This window comes from Lepisosteus oculatus, chromosome 9, assembly GCF_040954835.1.
Source record: "Lepisosteus oculatus isolate fLepOcu1 chromosome 9, fLepOcu1.hap2, whole genome shotgun sequence".
Taxonomy (NCBI): Eukaryota; Metazoa; Chordata; class Actinopteri; order Semionotiformes; family Lepisosteidae; genus Lepisosteus; species Lepisosteus oculatus.
In genome coordinates this window covers 16,038,272-16,058,711 of record NC_090704.1, presented here as the reverse complement: position 1 = coordinate 16,058,711, position 20,440 = coordinate 16,038,272, and the positions used below count along the sequence as shown (strand labels likewise).

Sequence of the window (20,440 nt, the reverse complement as noted above, 5' to 3'; positions counted from 1 at the left end):
GGGAACCGAGGTTAAAACCTTAATGGGACCAGGCGCTTCCTGGTCCCGGACTCGCACGATATGGAAATCAGGTGCAGAGCCCGGAAGAGCGTCAGCGCCTGGCTTTTAAGGTGGGCAGGGATGGGAAACAGGTGCAGGGAATGAAGTCTTTAGTGAAAGGGCTGGAGCACCCTTAAGGAGGGGGGACTATAGTCGTGACACTCATATTTTGCTACGTAATTGCATTCCCTTTGCAGCTATATAAAACACGCATTACAAATACTGAGCTAAAGAAATTTAGATAAAACATAATCCACAAATTACTAAATCATAAATAAAAGATGCATATTCACTTATAAAACACATACAGTAAATAAAACCTAAGCACATACCATACTCTACAGCAGAACATTTTCCTTTTACCCGCTAACAAGAATTCAATAAAGCTACAGAATTCAATGCTACAGTTTTCCATGGTGGCTATAATCCAGGGTTTTTGGTCATAGTCAAAATATATGCAGATACTTAGCTCAATGCATGTGCTTATGACTGCAGTTACAATTCATGACATGACCAGACCACACTATGGTCCTACATGGTTAGTAAATTGATTGCCATGACATCAGCTTCTGCTGCTGGGATGAAGCAATGAACTGCAAATTGGAATGTTGTAAAATAAATATTTTATTTTTTTAATGATTGTTTTTTGTGTAAAAAACATTTCTTGAATCTTCAACATGCTATCCAATGCTGCATGGACAAATATTTTATTAAAATAGTGCTTAGATCCCCTGCAGTTTGCATACCCGTGTAAAAGGTCCACTGGCGACACTGTTTCCCCAGTTCTTCTCACTGCCACATACTGTACATTGGAATGCTATTCATTGATTACAGCTCCGCTATTAACACTATAGATCCATCCAGACTAGTCTGCAGACTTAATGATATGTGTATTAGCACCTCTCTCTGCAGCTAGATCCTGGATTTCCTGACTGACAGACCACAGATGGTGAGAGTTGATGGAAAGCTTTCTTCCACACTGACCGTCAATAAAGGTTCCCCTTCAGGGCTGTGAGCTTAGCTCCCTACTGTTTTCCTTGTTTACCCATGATTGTGTAGCCAGACACAGCTCCAACTCCATCTACAAGTATTCTGATGACACTATCATCATTGGCCGAATCACCAGTAATGGTGAGACGGCCTACAGGGATGAGGTCAGCTAGGTCAGGTCACCTGGTGGGGTGGTGCCTTGACAATAATCTCTCCCTCAACATCAGCAAAACCGAAGAGCTCATTGTTGATTTTAGAAAGCAGGTTGGGGACAACACCCCTATTCACATGAATGGGGTGGCCGTAGAGATGGTTAGCAGCTCCAAGTTCCTGGAGAAGGCACAACAATACATTTACTAACTCAGACAGTTGAAAAAACTACATATTAGAGGTGCTCTATTGAAAGTGTGCACACGTGTGGGATTACAGTGTGGTTTGGCAGCAGCTCGTTGTCTGACCAGAAGGTGTTACAGGGGGTGATCATGTCAGCCCAGTTCATCACTTGAATACAGCTTCCCTCTATTGCTAAGGATAACAACTATCCTGGTTTCCTACTTTTATCTCCCCTGCACTCTGGTAAGCATTATAGGAGCATAAAGACATGAACCTCCAGATTCAGAGACAGTTTCTTTCCACATGCAAATAAGCATTTACTGTAATTGCACTTGTACTGTACATAAACTGAACTGAAAAGCAAATCAAGACCTATACAAATGGCACACATAAGTCAGATCTTACCTTATTTCTTATTTAAAACCTTAAGGTTTTGATATCAAAAAAGGTATCTAATATAAGGAAGATTTGAAGATCATTAAAATATTTTCATGGTAATTTTATTATTGATAAATGTGTTTAAATAAACGTGTTTGAAATAATTGAACTACATTTTTAAATAATTATATTTTAATGTATTTCAATATTCAGTGTGTTACAATTGTATTCCAGCTGCCTTTTTGACCAGATCGCTCTTCAATAAGAGATGTCAAGGAGACTTTCTGGTTCAATAAAAATAATCATTACTTTCATAATGTATGACATTAAATTACCACATCTTGAAAAGGTGTAAATGTGAAGTCAATAATTTAAGCTACAAACTGCACATAATTTTCTGGAAACATTTTGTACCGAAAACTGTTAGTAGTGAAAAAGCCATTTTTGTAGGTGTTAAGTTCTGATGAAATGATGTATCATAGAAAAGGCAGAAAGTGATGAACATAAAAGCTACACCTTATATTGTGTGTACAGCATTACAACTAAAAGTCATGCTTTCTGGGACTGAGAATAATAATTTCACCTTCTAAAAAGTTTATTTTGTATTGATTTTATTACAAATATTTACAGAATTAATGCAGAATTAAATCATAGATAGTTCTGCATTAGCAAAATTTGCCATATATTTTTAGCAAGCTGGAAAGGTGCATGTGGATGTACTGTACTAATCTATTTTTTAGAATTTCCTTTATGCTGGTATTCCCTAGTCCATGTTCATCATCATCATAATCAATTAACCAAACTCAACTGTAAAATAATAATATTAAAATCAACAGCAACAGCAATAACCTATACTACTGTGAAATACTGTATATAAGGAGGAAACCCTTATAGATTAATGTCTCCAAAGTAACAGTCTGTAATTATAATACAGTAACATAATACAATACAGTAACATGTAATTCTAAGAAGTTATACTAAATTATAATCATACAGTATACCCATTACATGAGTGCAACTGCTTTCTCAACACAAAATGGAACATTCTGTCCCCAGTCCAAGGTAATGAGCTGTAAATTGGTGATGAACTGTTGGGGATGAGCTGTTGTCTCTGGCAAGTAAATGTTACCAATGGTACTGATGGTTAGAAATTACTGGTGATGGATCGTTATTAATTAATTACCCAAGACTTTCCTTTTACATCAGTTGCTTTTTTCTCCATAACCAAAAGTTTAGAATTGATAGGCTATGTTTTTTTTAACAAGGCCAGTTTAAAATTTGGAAAGAAAAAAATCCACACTTGGAGGCATAGGCAATAGGCAATAGGAAATCTCTATTTACAATCACTTGGGATTTTCACACTTTAAAGATTGTATGTCAAGATTGTTTTTCACTTCCCAACACATTGTACTTACTACACATATTTCAGAATCTGACAAATACCCAACAGCTGATGTATTTTTAAAAGTCATTACAAGGGCTCTGCTCTCTTTTCTGTAACACTTCTTTATTTCTTCTAAAATCATGTGTGAACTAGACAAGCTTGACACTAATGCCCAACTGGGATGCAATCTGCAACAAGATATTTTCTCTATCTAAAAACCTACAGTAGCACACCACTTCATACATATTAATCTTGCAACACTGTACTCGTGTATCTAGATGACAATTGCTTTTCACAGATGCACTCGTTGTTTACACATGTTTTAGGTACAGTATGTTCTTTATAAGTGTACTTTAGGGTGTACTGCACGTGCCCATGTGCCCAGTGCACTTCTAGATGTGACTGCTGTGACTAATTTCAGTACTACGATAATCAAAATATGGAGTACAACCCAAATTTTAAGGCACAGATTTTAAAACAACTATAAAGAGCACACAAATTAAATTCTGACAGTACTATGTTGTAATATATTATACTGTATATTGTTATATTATATTTATTACAGTTTTTCTCAATCACTTACACACTAAAACTCATTCTATGAGCAAAACGTCCCAAACCATTACATCAGCTACCAAAAGAAAGACTCAGTTCCCAAAAGTATTAACACTATTCACCTGTATTCACACAAATTTGTTGAACCTTTTGTGCAAAACTACATACAAATCTTCTCACAAAGCACGGGTTGCACCATGTGCTCATTTACTGTAGAAAATACTGGCATTCAAAAATCATCACAATGTCATCACAATCTGAACTAAATTAACACATAATTCTTTAGATGTGAAGCACAATAAGCAAAATTGTTCACACACCAATAAGAACCTCAGGATGTATAAAAAGGGCCACAGGTGAGTTCATATGCTTTGGAACAATGGATCCAAACAATGCAGAAAGTGCTCAAGTCAGAGGAAGAGTACAACTTAGAGGAGGTGGAGATGGAAAAGGAAGGGCAAGGAGAACATTTGTATCTGATGAGATCCCTGCTACTGTAGTTGTCCTTGTCCATGGAATGACAATGAGGGAAGCTGGGCAAAGAGTACAGCCAAATTTGAGCCTCTTCACGGTAGCATCTAAAATCTGGACCTTCAGATAACAAATTTATTGATATCTATTGTAACATTGAAGTGATGTACTCTGCTCTCTTATCTGTTGTTTGCTCTACTGTACTGTAATATTGTGTGGAGCTGAGTGAGGAAATACATTATATTACTGTACTGTATCACATGAAGTTGGAAATTGTACTCATGTTTTGTAAAAATGGATGACTGTAGCATCACAGCACTTGTTCTATTTTTGCAGAACTGAGAGACAACAAGCTCATGGAGGCAGACCACGGCTGTTATCAGAAGAGTAAGAAACTGCAATTGTCAACATGGTCATAGCCAACAATGTCATTCGTCTGCGAGAAATTCAGAACAGAATAATTGAAGATGAGGGTATATTTCAAGGAATTGACCAAATCAGCATTTCAACTATTGAGCACATCCTTTGACACAACAGAATACGAACAAAACAAGCCTACCATGTTCCTTTTGAAAGGAATTCAGAAAGAGTCAAAGACCAGCGCTTGGAATAAGTCTTCATCCAATATTTAGGCGGTAATTTCAGCAGTATATAGTGCAGGCTATATGATGGCCTACTTTTACTACAGTAATGTTTTTTAGTGATTTACTGTATTTCTACATAATATACATAATCTTTTATTCTCAAATTGTGGTGCGAGATGACCCTTGAAATTTGTTGTGTGCACTGAAAAATTGGTAATTAAAAAAGTCACTCTATCAGCCACAGATACTAGCTCTGTTGCTGAACCTGACTCAGACAGCACTGCTTGTGTTAGCAAGTGTCGGAAAATGGCTACAAGGTGGTGCAATCCAAATTATCTAAGTGCTCAGTGTTATTTTTATTATATGTGTGTGTGAGTGTGTGTGCACGCTCATGTTGGTCATTGAGATTTTCTGTGGTTCCTATGAGAAGATGACTTGTAGGTGGTACTTGGATGCTTTGGTTTGATCAGGGGTGGTACTTGGTCCAAAATGTTTGAGATACCAGTGCTCTAATCTTTTTCTTCCACGCTATTCCCCATTCCTCAACCCTATATAGGAGTTTTTCTCGCCATGGCAGTGGAAATTACAAATGACAGAAATTCATATGAGTGGGAAAACCTTCTCCAGGCAATGGTCTTGGCAGGGGTGGATAAGGCATACCAGGGGGTACATCCCCCCTGCCTGGCCAGGGCTTACATTGCCTGTGATGTAGATTAGATTCTCTGGTCTGACCAGCCCAGAGACCAGATGTTGAGGCAGAATAAATGTGATTTTGCTTTCTTTATACTGAAGATATATATAAGATGTGAAGGAGGGGTTAACTGATTCCTTTCTGCACAAGGACTGGACTTCTTGTGACACAAGACATTCCAGGCTTAGAGTTATGGCAGGAAAGGGGGATAACTGATAAGGATTCCAGATGCCAGCTAGAGACCCCCCCCCCAATGAAGAAAACCTAAAACTGACCATTAATAGTGGTCAAAGTCTGGGGTCTGTCCGAACACAGTGACCTCTCCCCATTACCATGGATATGAACTACGTCAGAAGCAGCTGAAAAGTGCTATATAAACTGGAAGCTTTGTACCTGTGTTTCTTACAATACTTCGGTCTTATTGTTCCTTGCATACAATAAAACTCAGCTGTTTAAACTTCATCTCGGGATCCAGAACTTATTTGTCTGTTACAACAATACCAAATGTTTTATTTTCCTTGTTTTACATAGTTGAATACTTGGGAAATATTTTTACTGCACTTTGCTGTTGAATTGTGTATTTTTTACATTTCCTTTTTATCAAACTTCAGTTTACTGTACTGTACATTCAGGAATTTTTTTAAATTTAATATTGTGTTACTTTACCTGCACACTTACTTAAGTTATGTAGATTACAGTAGCATGATATTGCAAAGTTCAAAATGTATAGAGGTTGTTCTAAAAAAGCATATGGTTCCTGATTCATTGCAGTAACAGGTTTTTACAGTAGTGTTTTGAATAGATCTCACCAGTGTGTAAGAGATATGCAGTGGTGTCTGTGTATTTGATGGCTTTTGTGTGCCATTTGAAGGGAAAGTTTGATTTAGATTAAAGATATGTTTTTGAGTAGAGTGTTTGATTTTTGTCAGATATGTATGAGGTTTGTACAGATCAGTGTGGGTTTCTGATTTTGTGTTTATAGTTTGGGGAAAATTGAGCTTTCTTAGCTGTTGGGAAAAACTGTAACATGACACTGCCAATGAAATAAGTTTAGGGAAAAGTATACATTCTGTTGCAGGTAAATAAAGGATGGTCAGCGAGAGACAGCACAAATGCTGAATGGAAGTGGATTCCGCACGACTCCAAGCTTATACTCCATGCTGGGCTGTTTGCCATCAGTGGAAGTAAAGGTGAACTTCTGTAAAAGGAAAGTGAAGAACAGGAACAGCTCCATCCTAGCCAGCTGCTCTCCCAGACACATCCTCCCTCCTGCAAAAAGATACAGTATGTCCAAGCTGGTTCTGTGCAAGCGATGCCTAGGCTTTTGTCAACCACACAGAGAAGTTTAAGAGTAAGAAATAAAACTAATCTTACAGGATTATCATTGTTCTTTTTGGATTGACAGATCTCTTAATGTGTTATTAATATTCAGATTTATTGAAAGGCATACCCTGCTTTAGGCAATATATTGTAGCTGGACTGTGCAACAGCCAAGGCAGGGCTCCTTGTAAGGCCCAAAAATACTATTGTCATGACCACCAGTCATCGGAAATCTACCTACAAATGAGCTAACCAGTTCCAGGAGCTGACTAATCACAACAAGCGCCTCCACACCTGTTAACCATCATCAACTGCTGTGCCATTTTTTCTCATCTCTATTTAAACCCTCAGAACTCTCTGCTCTCCTAGGGAGCCCCTACCTTGCCCTTTTTGGAAAACCCTCTCAAATTACCTCTTTTGGCTTTTTGGACTTGGTTTGCTCTTGACCACAAACTCATATGGATGTGTGTATTTATGCTGCCTCTACTCCCTCTCTCTAGTCTGCATAGGATCCTCCTACTTCCTCACTTGGATTCCTTACAACTATTTTTGTTTCTAAACTGCTTCAGTTCTTCTATTCCCAAGAGTGCTGTCGGTAGCAACATACCTTACAAAAGCAATACGCACAATTAAGCTGTTTTATCCATACAGACAGCTTTACTATACTACTGTAAAAGCTAGTTCTACAATAATCCAATATTTTGCTAGTAAGTAATCTGAGTAATGCTCAGATTCAATTGACTGAAAAAAAGGAACAGCTGAGGTAGGGAGGTTCATCCAGAGCAGTAATGCATAGGAAGTGTTTTTCCTTAAAGCTGATATCCTTTTTTGGTGATCCCCAAACCATGTTTGTGGTTGCATACTATAGGTTATACTAGGTATCTTACTAGCAAAATATTGAATGTCATAGGAATAATGAATCATGGTAACTATTGCTCTAAAAAGGACAAAAAGCTGTTTGCCACTGCTACCTTTGACTATATAAATGAGAAAAACAGAATTAGTAGTCTACAGTATGTAGACAATTATGCCTCTCAATCTTGTGAAACTTAATATTCATTAAGCAAATTACATATGATTCATTGTGTAAGTAATGAAAATAAAGCTAATTTTCTATTATTTCTTATATTTATCATCCATTCATTTTCTAGCCACTTCTTCGAATTCAGGATTGTATGGGATCTGGAACTTATCTCAGCAGTAATAGGAACAAGACAGAATACATGCTAGATGGGGTGGCAGTCCATCACATGGGAGACAAACACAAACTCAGACGTGCACACACTTGCATCAGGGTCAATTTTCCCAGAAGCCAATTAATTTACAGTACCAGTAATGGTACCGGGACTATGGGAAATCAGAGTACCTGCAGGAGACCCATGCAAACATGGTGAGAACATACAAACTCCATGCAGACAGAACTCCAGATCCAGAATTGAACCCAGAGCCTGAGTGCTTTGAGGCAGCAATGCTAACCATTGATCTGCATGCCCCCCTTATAATTATCAATGATCAAAAAATGATTACCTGCTGAAAAGGGTATGAATGCTTCCCGTCTCACAAACTTCCCTTCAGAGTCCAGGAAGTGTCCAGGGTTGAAAGTGTTTGGTGTCTGCCACTCAGTCTTGTCAAAGAGCACTGAGGTCAAGTTTGCTATTATTGTTGTGCCCTACAAAATTAGAAACATCTGGGCTGATAACACTTGTTTTGTATTTCTTTCAGAAAATTGTCATTCAATTGCACATAACTATTTATACACATTTCAGAACATACATTGACATTTGAATTTTACAAAGCAAAATTACAATAAATTGTCTTTGAACAAAAATAATATACTGCATATATATAAACAGATTGTAACTACCTTTACAAAGATAGAGAAACACACTACCAGAACACCCATTTCATATTTTAGGTTTTGTGAATAATGGAAAAACAAGCATAAAGATGTTCAGAATGGATGTTTTATTTCCCTCTCACCTTTGGAAGAAAGTGACCCCCTAATGTTGTATCCTTATTGGTCATTCTTGGTGCATTCAGGGGAACAGTGTTGCCATGTCGCTGGGTTTCATGGATCACAGCATCAGTGTAGGGAAGATACACTCTGTCTGCCATGGAGGGCTGCCGTTCCTTTCCAATCACTCTGTCTATCTCAGCCTGGACCTTCTCTGAGGCGCATGAGGCAAAGTATGGAAAGAGAGTTTTCATCTTATAATGCCAAAAAATACTAAAACCTGTTCTGAGATACTTTCCAAAAAGAAGATACAGTTCATTCAACAGAATAATGCAATTAATCTATTACAAAAAGAAACAAATTCCAGCTAAAGCATTTATTTCATTTCATAATATTCTTTGTTTGTGCTAATTAATGCTTGCTTTGTGGTTCAGATTCACTTTCACATGCTTGAGGGCTAGTGTGCAGTAGGTGCAACAGGCTTGATATATTTAGGAGCTCAGTGTGCTTACTCACTCTGTATGTCCGGGTATTTGATCATGTAGAGGAGAGCCCAGAGTAGAGAGGTGGTGGTGGTCTCAGTCCCAGCTATAAAGAGGTCCAGAGAGCACAAGACTAGGTTCTCCTCATGGAATCCTGCTGCTGCATCCTTTGCACTCTGATGGGTAGATTGAAATTATTACATCCTATCAATTTATATTTGTGGCAGGTTATCACACAATTAGTGGACTGTACAAAATATACGCCCCTGGTACAGAATTTGAATTTAATAAATTTGTTTCAGTTTTATAAATGGAGTTTAAAAAAGTTTGGGAGGGATGACAACAACCAAGTTCAATCAGACTCAGCTGTCAGTAATTAGCAATCACTCCTGATAATCCATTTCTCTCCCAAACACTATAAATACCTACAAGATCCCTATCTCTCTCTCTTGCATGACTCTCGCTGTCTAACTTGTGTCCTTGCATAGACAGTACTACGACGCTGCCTACACCATTCAATCAATATTCTCGTTTGCTGCTCCGATCTCAGCCAGAAAGTGCAGATTTTCTCGTTCTATGCGTACCAGCTAGCCATTGATCTGACTCTTTGTAGCTTTTCAACATCTGCAGGTCACCTGGACAGTAGCACAACGTCACTAAACTACATTTTAACAGCTTTCGTTCAGGATGTATCTAGGAATATTACTCATTTTCATATCAAAGATATACTTAACATATCCTGCGCTCATAGTTAACTTCTGCATCACCCGACGACATCATCAAAAGTGCAACAAACATGCATTTCCCCCAGCTTCCCACAAGCCTGTTTAACCGTAAAGTAAAAAAAAAAAATAAAGCTTTGAACTTCGGAAAGAGTAATAAATAACCGTGGCTCTTCAACACGCTTCTGCCCAGCTCACAGCAGATCAGAACCTATGAGCCACCTTTCACTGCAATCCCACAACCATCCATTCCTCAATCTCCCTGCGTTTCTTCATTCAGTGGTCTGTATTTGTTTTCCTTATCACATCTAATTTCACCTCACGAATCTCAAGCCCCCTCTGTTCTTCCTCCATGTCCTTTTAATCTCACTTTTCTCCTGCGCATTTAACTGCATCTCGTTTCCCTACCCCTGACAGTCAATTCAGCCTCGGGTTCCTGTTTCCACTGCTACTGCAGCCATCTCCTCGGCCCCTGGTCTATCAGGCGTCCTACCTCCAGCCCAGTCAGCAGTTGTCCTGTGTCTTGTGTCCCTGACATTCAATTCAGCCCCCGGTTCCTGTTTCCGCTGCAACTGCGGCCATCTCCTCTGTTCCGGGTCTGTCCAGAATCCTACCTCTGGCCCAGTCATCAGCTGTCCCATGTATTGCATCCCTGTCTCATTCATGTTTCTTTCCAATTCAGCCCTTATGTCTCATGTCCTCCTCTGGTTGTGTCTTGATCCCCGCCCGGTGTTCAGTTTGGCCTCAGATCCATCCCTCTCATTCTCTGCTGCTACCAAAGCTTGATATTCGTACAGGTAGGTCCTACTTGTGTCCCTTATTCACTTGTGTCGCTATCCCCAGCATCCAGTTCGGCCCCGGGTTCATTCTTCTCATTTTGCGATACTGCTGATGCCAACCTCCACTCTTGCTTCACTTTTCAAGCCACACCTGCTTCTTAGTCAGTTCAGCATGTTCTCAGTTACGGTACTACAGGGCCGACCCATACTCAAACATTTAGCTGCCTGGAGGGGGGTATTCATTTGGGTTGGACCCCCCCAGAGGTTTATATTCTCCCAACTGGAGTTTTTGTTTTCCTTTCCACAGTGCCCACATGTATTCGTTGAGTGGTCAACAGCGCTTTCAGTCCCGTTCCAGATTCCAAGCCGTTAGTTCTTATACTGCCTCAGATACCAAGAGGTTACACATCAACAGGTTTATATGCCTCAGCATTACACACTCACTCCATTTGCCCAGGAGACTCTTATCAAATTAAATGGTTATAGAAATCCAAGACGTTGCCATTTTACCTCTGTCCTTCATTCTATTCACAGTACAAATACAGCGAATGAATCTTCAATTTCAATTGCTGCTTTTGGGGGTACAATTGGAAATTTGGACCTTTATCCATTCAGATAAAAATTTAATAATACTGGTGACTTCCTTTACAATTTACATGTTCTCGCAAATCCGGAGCTATTGCAGACATTTCTTCTAACTCAAGGCTGCCTCCTTGCTGCTCATGTGCATTTATTTTAATAAGCAACACGCCTAGGTCTTCAGAAGCCTTCCTTCTTTACATACAGTAACCCTAAACAAACACTCCCCTAGCTGCCATTCAACCTCTGCGATGACCCACAGTTCATACCATGAATCCTTCTCACCTCCTCCATGCTTCATAATTCTGCATTGGTGGGTTGGGGTCCTGCTTGGTTCTTTTGGGGGTCCTGGTCTCCTTGTCCTGTGGCCCGGAGGCCTGCCCTCAGCCAAGCAGGTAAAGCCACAATTTCGCTCCATGATGCTTTCATCTTTCTCACGCTATTGTAGCGGTGAGGCTTAATAATAAGGCAGAATTAAGTGTTTCTGAGCTTCCCAAATGAGGCCCCATTTCTCTGTTCATCTCTGTGGTGCAGCCACAGAGAAACCATTCATGCAAGATGTTTTCTTTTGATAAGGACAGCTCCCAAAGGGGGATGCACTTAGCTAAGCCTGGCTATCATGATCAATGGTCATCCATTGGCGCCTATCTGTCTAGGGAGTGCCAGTTGGACATCTGGACTGCATTACTAAGTGTCAGGAGTAAGTGACTCATATCTCACCTTGATCAACCAATCAGGGACTGGTAGGGCCGAGTAACCCACGTGGGACTCTGATGCCCATGGAACTTTCAGCCAATCAATGAGCTGAAGTTCCTCCAGGTAAAAACAGGCAACACAGAGAGCCTGAGAGATTCAACAAGTTTCAGATTCAGATTCAGATTCAACAATTCTAAAGGGAATTCAAAGGAGAATTCCAGGGCAGGACGGCCCAGGAGCAGAAGTCTCCCAAGGGCAGGACATTCTCGCAGCGGGCCTCCTGACCATCCTGAGACTCAGCCCGGACAACCACGGAACGGCCAGTGTGTCCGAGTGCCAGAACTTTCCTTTGTTCTTAGAGTCTAGAGTTGAGGTTGCCAGAGAGTAACCAGCAGCAGGCCTCGTGAACAGGTCGGAACTGTGGACAGCTGAATTACTATTCAGAACTAGCTCTTCATCAGGAACGAACCGGTCCTCTTCCTGACTTACTGGGACCCACAGTCATCTTTTCTCCTGTGCACAAACTTTGCTAGTTAAAGCCAACAGTGAGCATCAGCAGCGCACCGTCGCAAGCCGCACAGCACAGCCTGGCACCGAGCCAGAGAGCGCGGATTGGACAGCAACAGCCTGCAACTGTTCCTTTGTGCCCGCAGGAGATCTGAATCCCCAAAAATTGGATGAGTATTCAACTTCAATGCATTACAGCTCGAGAATTCAATTGTTATCCCAACCAGTTGATATCAATTTAATTCCTAAGAGTTATGTACTTGTTTGAGTATCTAATGTAGAAGTTGTAACGAAGTTCACTTTACGAAACGGTCTTAATGAATGATATACTGAACGTATGTCCTCTTGATATGTGTAACACTTTGTAACTGATTGAATATATACCTTTTGTATTCTGATAACCCTCTCGATAAGATCTGTTAAGTTTACATGCATATTCTATGTATTAATAAATGTATCCTCGTGTATTAGTACCTGTGTGCGCGTTGTTTGAGTTATGTCGCATGGTTGGATTCTAAAGCCATCAAAAGAATCAACTTTGTGATTTACTGCTACAATTAATAATTGTCTCAGTAAATGCCCAAACCCTACAGAACTGGTGCCTTCAGAGAGCCACTATGATTACATATTTGGCGTCCCTGAATCGGTTTAATCTACACTATAAATACCTACGAGATCCCTATCTCTCTCTCTCTCTCTCTCTCTCTCTCTCTCTCTAGCTCTCTCGCATGTCTCTTGCATCCAACCTCCACCCCAACTTCACTTCGGCAGCTAACCCCTGGTCACCCTGCATGGGGGTCCTGGTCTCCTTGTCCTATGGCCAGGAGGCCTGCCCTCAGCCAAGCAGGTAAAGCCACAATTTCGCTCCATGATGCTTTCATCTTGGGCATTTGTCATTCCCAAACGCTATAAATACCTACGAGATCCCTCTCTCTCTCTCTCTCTCTCTCTCTCTCTCTCTCTCTCTCTCTCTCTCTCTCTCTCTCTCTCTCTAGCTCTCTCGCATGTCTCTTGCTTCCAACCTCAACCCCAACTTCACCTCTGCAGCTAACCCTTGGTCACCCTGCATGGGGGTCCTTGTCTCCTTGTCCTTTGGCCAGGAGGCCTGCCCTCAGCCAAGCGGGTAAAGCCACAATTTTGCTCCATGATGGTTTCAGGTTTCAGTTGTCTAAGAGAGAACATATTTATGATGGGTCTTCTGCCCTGTACAGACGTTCAAAGGGTGGTTTGGTACCGATTAGTAATAGTAGAGGTCATCTCCCAACACATTAGAATATGTGTATTGTTCCCCCAATCAGCCATTCAACAAAGATAACACAGCTACAGATAGATAACTAAAGTATATCAAAACAAAATATTAAATTAAGAACCCAGTAAGGTAAAAAGACAGTATATGAAAGCAAAGAATCTAGCACCCGGAAAATTTACAGAGATGCCCTTAAGACATTTACATTTTCTATCTGTGTCAAGTAGCTGTCAATGTAGTCCCTGGGTGTTGATGGGTCCCAATCTTCCTTGTGCTTCTTAATCTGTTCTCTGATAAAGGCTTTCACCTCTCTGTGGTATGAAAAAAGCTGTTTGTGCGGTCCAGGTAGACACTTCATAATCGAAGGGAAGGCATCATACAGCTAAGGACAAAATAAAGGGTAGAGATCGGGTTGTAATTTAAAACTACTTCTTCATACATTGATGGTATTAGTCCCATTAACAGTAAATCCTGTGGTGGTGGTGTGGATAGATTTATAGCATTAGAGCTTTTCTTTCTTGTGACAATCTTTGTGCAATGACAAAACATCTAACTGTGTTGATGTTTCTAAGATGTTTCATAGTAGAGTAAATACAGGAACTGTACACACAAAGAGGTTCAATAAGAAAAATGTTTTCTACCTGGGCCCATATGCTTCCTTCCAAATGCATAATAACTGACATCATATACAGCATCCTCTGGAAACTGTTATTACTGTAATGAAACCGGTGTCCAAAAACCAGAGAGCAGATGATATTGGAAATGCCACAATTCAGAAGGAGATGGGGATTGAAAGGTTTACCTTTAAAACATAAACAAGTTTTAAAAACATAAAATGTGGTTATTATTGGAGTCTGTTCATTGTTCTAATTAAAATGAACAGTAGAGAATGTAATTAATTACAATGGTTTAAATTCAAGTTATTACCTTGCTCTTCCTCTATAGCCTCTTGAAGAAATCTACTCTCATCGGAAATGACTGACTCCAAAGTCTTCCTACCCAGTCCAAAGTCTCTCAGAGTGGAAAGAGCAAATCTTCTCTGCTTTTTCCACTGGTATCCATTGCTTAAGAACAAGCCTGTAGGATAGTAACAAATGACTCTTTGAACTAACATGAAATATAACAAAGTTTTTACACATTAGTTATTTTAAATTGCTGGTATTATATACAGTAACAATGAAATTAGAAATAAATTGAAGATATTGTAGCACCCTCGCCAGGTGGTGAGGAGGAAGTGCACCCAGTCGCTGAGGGTAATGCAGCGCAGGCTGGGGGTTGTAGCCGGGGGGAGTCTGGGGTTAGCTGTGTTCTTGTGTTCTCTGAAGCTTAGCGTCCCATAAGTTAAGTGTGTAGTCTGTTAACGAGTTACAAACCTAAATCTGTGTTCTGTCTGTCCCCTAATGTGTGCACCTGGTGTTGGTGTTCTTGTAAAAGAGAATAAAAGAAAGTGCTTGTGTGCCTACACTGTCCCCTTTTGTCCTTTATCCTGAACAAACCTGTTGTTGCTACAATGTTGATCACAAAAGATATTGTAACAAAAAAAAAACAATACTTATTTAGTTGGGAGCAGGTCTCTTTTAACTGGAACATTACAAATAAAAATATTTTAACACGGAACTGTCAAGGAAAATCAGTCAGACCTCCCAGCTTCAGCCTGCCTTGCTCTCGTTATGTTCTATGGCTGTAGTGAGGCAAGAACTGGGAATCAGGAAACTGCATCCTGAAAGATGTGAAAAGCTATAATAAATTAGTGTAAATCAGTTATGGTCCAGTTCTTTTATTTTTTCTACATGAGGGTTGGTTAACCACCTTGGCTAACTAGTCTTAGAACTCAGTTTTGGGACTTTGTCTGATACTATATATGTCTTGTTTAATTTGAGATTCCTAGAACGCAAATACAATACATACAGTTGCAAATACAATCTATTTATATTTAGAAAAACTGGATAATCAAGAAACTTTTTATCTTGTTACTCACATTTGATATTTATCAACATTACTATCTTGAGCTGTTCAGTATGACTATATTTCCTTAATTTAAAGAACTTTTATTTGCAATGCAAATTTTTATCAGATTGTATAATATACAGTAGTATAGTCCTGTAACATGGGGATTCAACATTTTCTGTGCTGTATAAAAATCATTCAAATGACACCCAAGGTTAAAAAGGCAGAACTCTGGTATAGCATGTCACATAAGATCTCTGTAACAAATGTTGTATTTGAAGTTCTACAGGTCCAAATATCATACATATATACTTTATGTACACTGTAAGATATCTTATATTTCATATCCATATACTACATAATGTATATCAGGGTAACAGCTTAGATGAGAAAACAGAACATAAGGGATATTGATAGCTATAACAAAAATTGAAAATACAACCAAAGCCTCTTACCTAATCCACCATACACTGCATCAGCAAATGGACCACAGGGTCGGTCAGCAAAGGCATCCCCCTGGTTAACCAGAGCATCCTTCACCAGTTGATAGCCCATCACAAACACAATTTTCTCTCTTCCCAGGCGCAGGCTAAAAACATCACCGTAGTTTTCTGCCAGCTTGGAAAATGCTGACAATTATTATTTTGTCTTGTTCATTTTAATTCAGAGATAAGCATTGCCCTACCAATAAATTAGCAGAAGTCATAATTTTAAGTATTACAATTATGTGTTACACCCTTATCAAGGGGCATGAATAACAAAGTTTTTCATTAAATGTATTGTAGTGCCCTGGTGTTGTGGCCGAAAAGCAAGAAAAGGGGCTGGACAGGAGGAGTGTCCAGGGCGTGAACTAGGAAAGCCACTGACCAGTGCAGCTGACCAATTGTGGAACTGGTGTTCACAGTAGCGAGATCGCCTGGACTTATGTAAACAGTTTCCCTGGTTTTGCACCCCTTTTATACATGTACCCAATTACCACCCTATACCTGTGTAACTGTACCCGAATTGACACCAGTGTGTTGTAGCCTGTTTGTTTTTTTCTCTCTCTTCTTGTTGTGGTTGCTGTGTCAGACACACACACGTCGGATTTATAAAGAGCTGTGTTTTCAGTCAACAAGAGTCCAAATTCCTGTCTTTATTCTCCCCAAGCCCGTAGCGTTATAGTATGTACAAAAGGGACTCAGTACAATATAATTAAATTACAATAAGGCAAACATAATAAAAAATGAAGTGCAATTCAAGTCGTTCTAAAACAACAGCAATAAATTTAGCCAGTAACGCAGAGAAGTGCCGGTTCCCCCGGTAGCCAAGCAACCCCTTAAAGTGCCTTCTGGGTGTGAGCAGCAGCTGCCAGGGGTCAGAACGGCTCCTCGGTGCCATCGATGGCCACAGCCCTTATCAGGGCTACTCGACAGCAGCCTACCCAGCGGAGAAAGGACTATTTCCCGCATCTACCCAACCGATGTGGCGGGACAGAGACGCCGGTGCAGCTGAGCCACTATAATGGGGAGGTGCAATGGCAGCTTTATGAGGCCCAATTCCAGATGGCCTGGGCAAACGGCTGGTCCCAGGGGAGATGGAGCATTTTGCCCAGGAGTGGCGGCACCGGAGTCCCAGAGCCCTCAGAGGCCGTAGGGAAACGAGAGTGGGGTGGCCTAAAGGGGGGAAAGCCGCCCTTGAACAACACCACCCCCGCTCCAGAGAGCCAGGAGGAGTGCTTCACCCCATCTGCTGCCGTGGGAAGGGTTGGCCACAGCTGGGGTTTGTTTCTCCCCTGCTTCATCCAGGGCAGACCCTGCCAGGCCCTGGTCGACATCAACTCGACCATCAGCCTGCTGCAGACCAATATCCTGCTGGGCACTAAGGCAGCTGGATCCCCAGGATGAGAAACCACCAGCCTGTGCCTGAGGACTGTGACGGGGTAGTGCGCACAGGTCCTCGGCAAGCAGGCACTCACATTGCAGTTTGGGGCTGCTAGGGTAAAACACCCTTTCTACCTCACCCAAATCCACAAGGACTGTATCCTGGTTTTTGACTGGTTGCAGCAGGTGGGTGGTTGCATTGCTTGGGCCGGTGGTAGTTGGTGGGGCAGGGGGAACGGATCTGTCTCGCGGCGGGCAGGTGGGCTGACTAGAGTGGGAAGCGGAGGAGCTGGCAGTGGGCATTGCCCGCTGTTGGAGCCGCATGTCTTGGGGCAAGCATGCGGGAACCAGCTCCTGGGCAGCCTGGACGGGTGGTTGGTGGGGTGGCTGCTGAGGAAATGCGAGAGGCAGAAACCAGCCAGGCTATTCGATGGCGACGGCCACTGGCCAGTGCAGCTGACCGATTGCAGAACCAGTGTGCACAGTCGTGAGATCGCCTGGACTCATGTAAATAGTTTCCCTGGTTTTGCACCCCTTTTATACATTTATACAATTACCACCTTGTTTTTTTTTTCTCTCCTTGTGGTCGCTGAGCTGGATACACGTCTGATTTATAAAGCGTCGTGTTTTCAGTCAACAAGAGTCCAAATTCCTGTCTTTATCCTCACTGAACCCGTCGCGTTACAGTATATACAAAAGGGACTTAGTACAATATAACTAAATTACAATAAGGCAAACAGAATAAAACACAAAGTGCAATTCAAGTCGTTCTAAAACAACAGCAATACATTTAGCCGTCAAAGAATAGTTTATTTCTATGATTAGCAATTATCATGTATGTTTATATAAATGGAAAATCTAAATTTTCAATCCCATAAAAATAGATCACATACCTTTCCCATGTAAATATGCGGATGTTTAGTATCAATATTAAAGACGTTCCCCACGAAGGGTAGTCCCCAGGGTCCGGGAGGAAAGTTCTTGGGATTCTTGTTCTTGACAATGTCGATTATCAGCAGAAACACCGCAAGGAAAAGCAAGATACTTTGGGCATCAAGCCCTTCCAGAATATAATGCAACATGCTAATGAGATATTCTTGCTATTCACTACTACAATCACACTGTTTTTGAAAATGTGGGTGTGTTTTTTTTGGAAGAGATTAATCATTATTTAACTTGGCGGAATCTGTTCTCATTTCACAATCCTTTGCAATCCCCTTTGGACAAACCTTCTGTTTGTGTTCAAGTTAAAGTAATAAACACAGCCTGGGCTGTGAGCTCTCCAAAGACATGATGTTCAATTCCACCACAACTGGCTCAATCCTGGGGTGGAGTGAGAGCTGGGGGTGATGGGGTCAGTCTGCACAACAAATACGATATAACATTTGGAACATGGAATAACAGTGAAATTGTATATGAAGCTGTTTAAATTTGTGCAGATATAGATAATGTTTTGGGAGTACTGCCTCATGTCTTTTTAAACTTAAACTTTTAAAACTAAATGTGAAACAATTTAGGGTCTGTATTTTTTTAGCAGATGATGGAAAAAAGTATATGAGTTATTTGAGATAATAAAGATTACATTCTTGGCCTTATTTTAAAGACATAGATTAAAATGAATCAGTGTAAAAGTTTTTTAAGCACTAAAAATAATGCTCTTAATTAAATCATTTGGAAAGTTTGTTGGCAGTCTCTTTCAAAATTCCTGAAGTTTATAATCAAGCAAATCTCTGACTACAGTACCACTTGACACGTTATTTTTTATTATGAAAGATGATACAAGAACAATAGCCATAAACCTCTAAAGGAACTGTCAATTGTGTATTACTAATAATGTCACAAAAGCCGGTTATTTTTTCATGTCTTACTTTCAAAAATAATTATTGAATTGTAAAAAAATATCACAATGCAAAACAAGCAGGTAGCAAGGGATAACTGAGAAGATTAAATTGCCAGCTAAAATTGGAAGAAAAGATTGTTTTCTCTGAAACTTTCCATCAGAGCACATTAAGTGTCAGTGATTAAATACATTGAGGACAGGGCAGCTGGCTCTGATACTCACTTATCACACAAATCACTTACAATGAAAAAAAAAGACATAAAATTATTCAGAAAAAAAAATAATGCTGTTTGAGATAAACAAATAATAATGTTGCATTTAACAAGATTATATGTGGTACCTTAAAATCATTTTTTCTTTTTTAACTTTGGAAGAATATATACCGTACCCAACTATAATTTACCATTTTTGAATGTGTACTTTGTATTTTAAAATTAGTTTTGAAAATTACACATGAATGAAATTCAGTCTCTTAATGATTATTTCTGCCCTCTTTCTCCACATAGACTCCACAGGAGTCTATGAATTTACTGGGTTTGACCTGTTTTTACTTTGTGTCTTTATGTTGATCAGTGCAATTTTTATGTGATGGAAAAGTATGTGAAACTTTACAACCTGTATTTAGTAACTTGTCGAACCTCCTTTATTGGCAATAACCTCAACCAAGCGCTTTCTGTAGCTGCTAATCAGACCTGCGCAGGGGTTAGGTAGTATTTTGGCTCATTCCTCTATACAAAACTCTTTCAGTTCATGTATATTTCTGGGATGTCTTGCTTTAACAGACTGGGGATTGAGGTCAGGACTCTTGGCCATTCTAAAATATGGAATTTCTTCTTTTTGAGCCATTATGGTATTGATTTACTCCTGTGTTTTGGATCATTGACATGTTACATGACCCCATTTCTTTTTAGTTTTAGACAGACACCCTGACATTCTGCTGTAGAATTTCCTGATACAACTTGGAATTCATTGGTCCTTCAATGATTGCAAGCAGTCCAGGCCCTGAGTCAGCAAAGCAGCCCCACACCATTATACTCCCTCCACCATGCTTCACAGTTGGGATGAGGTTTTGGTGTTCGTA

The 20,440-nt window shown here is 40.2% G+C and overlaps 1 protein-coding gene across 2 annotated transcripts; it reads right to left on the bottom strand.

The window, feature by feature from the left end:
- Window positions 1-645: 645 nt before the first annotated feature.
- On the bottom strand, window positions 646-18,725 carry LOC102693029 (cytochrome P450 2J2-like). Of its 2 annotated transcripts, XM_006634826.3 has the most exons (9): window positions 18,413-18,722; window positions 16,113-16,275; window positions 14,638-14,787; window positions 14,352-14,512; window positions 13,916-14,092; window positions 9,216-9,357; window positions 8,726-8,913; window positions 8,273-8,414; window positions 646-6,694 (listed from the first exon to the last, which is right to left on the bottom strand). In XM_006634826.3, the coding sequence occupies exons 1-9, from the start codon at window positions 18,599-18,601 to the stop codon at window positions 6,519-6,521; spliced, it is 1,488 nt and encodes a 495-aa protein (XP_006634889.2). In that variant the 5' UTR covers window positions 18,602-18,722; the 3' UTR covers window positions 646-6,518. The 2 variants fall into 2 exon arrangements, with proteins under 2 accessions (XP_006634889.2, XP_015210913.2); XM_015355427.2 differs by lacking the exon at window positions 13,916-14,092 and having other exon boundaries at window positions 18,413-18,725.
- Window positions 18,726-20,440: the final 1,715 nt, after the last annotated feature.

Bases quoted from the DNA above. Each gene is read 5' to 3' on its own strand.
- LOC102693029 (XM_006634826.3), bottom strand. From the start codon at position 18,601: ATGTTGCATTATATTCTGGAAGGGCTTGATGCCCAAAGTATCTTGCTT. The intron at 14,093-14,351 runs GTAGAAAACATT...TTTTGTCCTTAG, and splicing joins AAGGAAGCATATGGGCCCAG to CTGTATGATGCCTTCCCTTC. The intron at 8,415-8,725 runs GTGAGAGGGAAA...CTAATTTTGTAG, and splicing joins GGGGTCACTTTCTTCCAAAG to GGCACAACAATAATAGCAAA.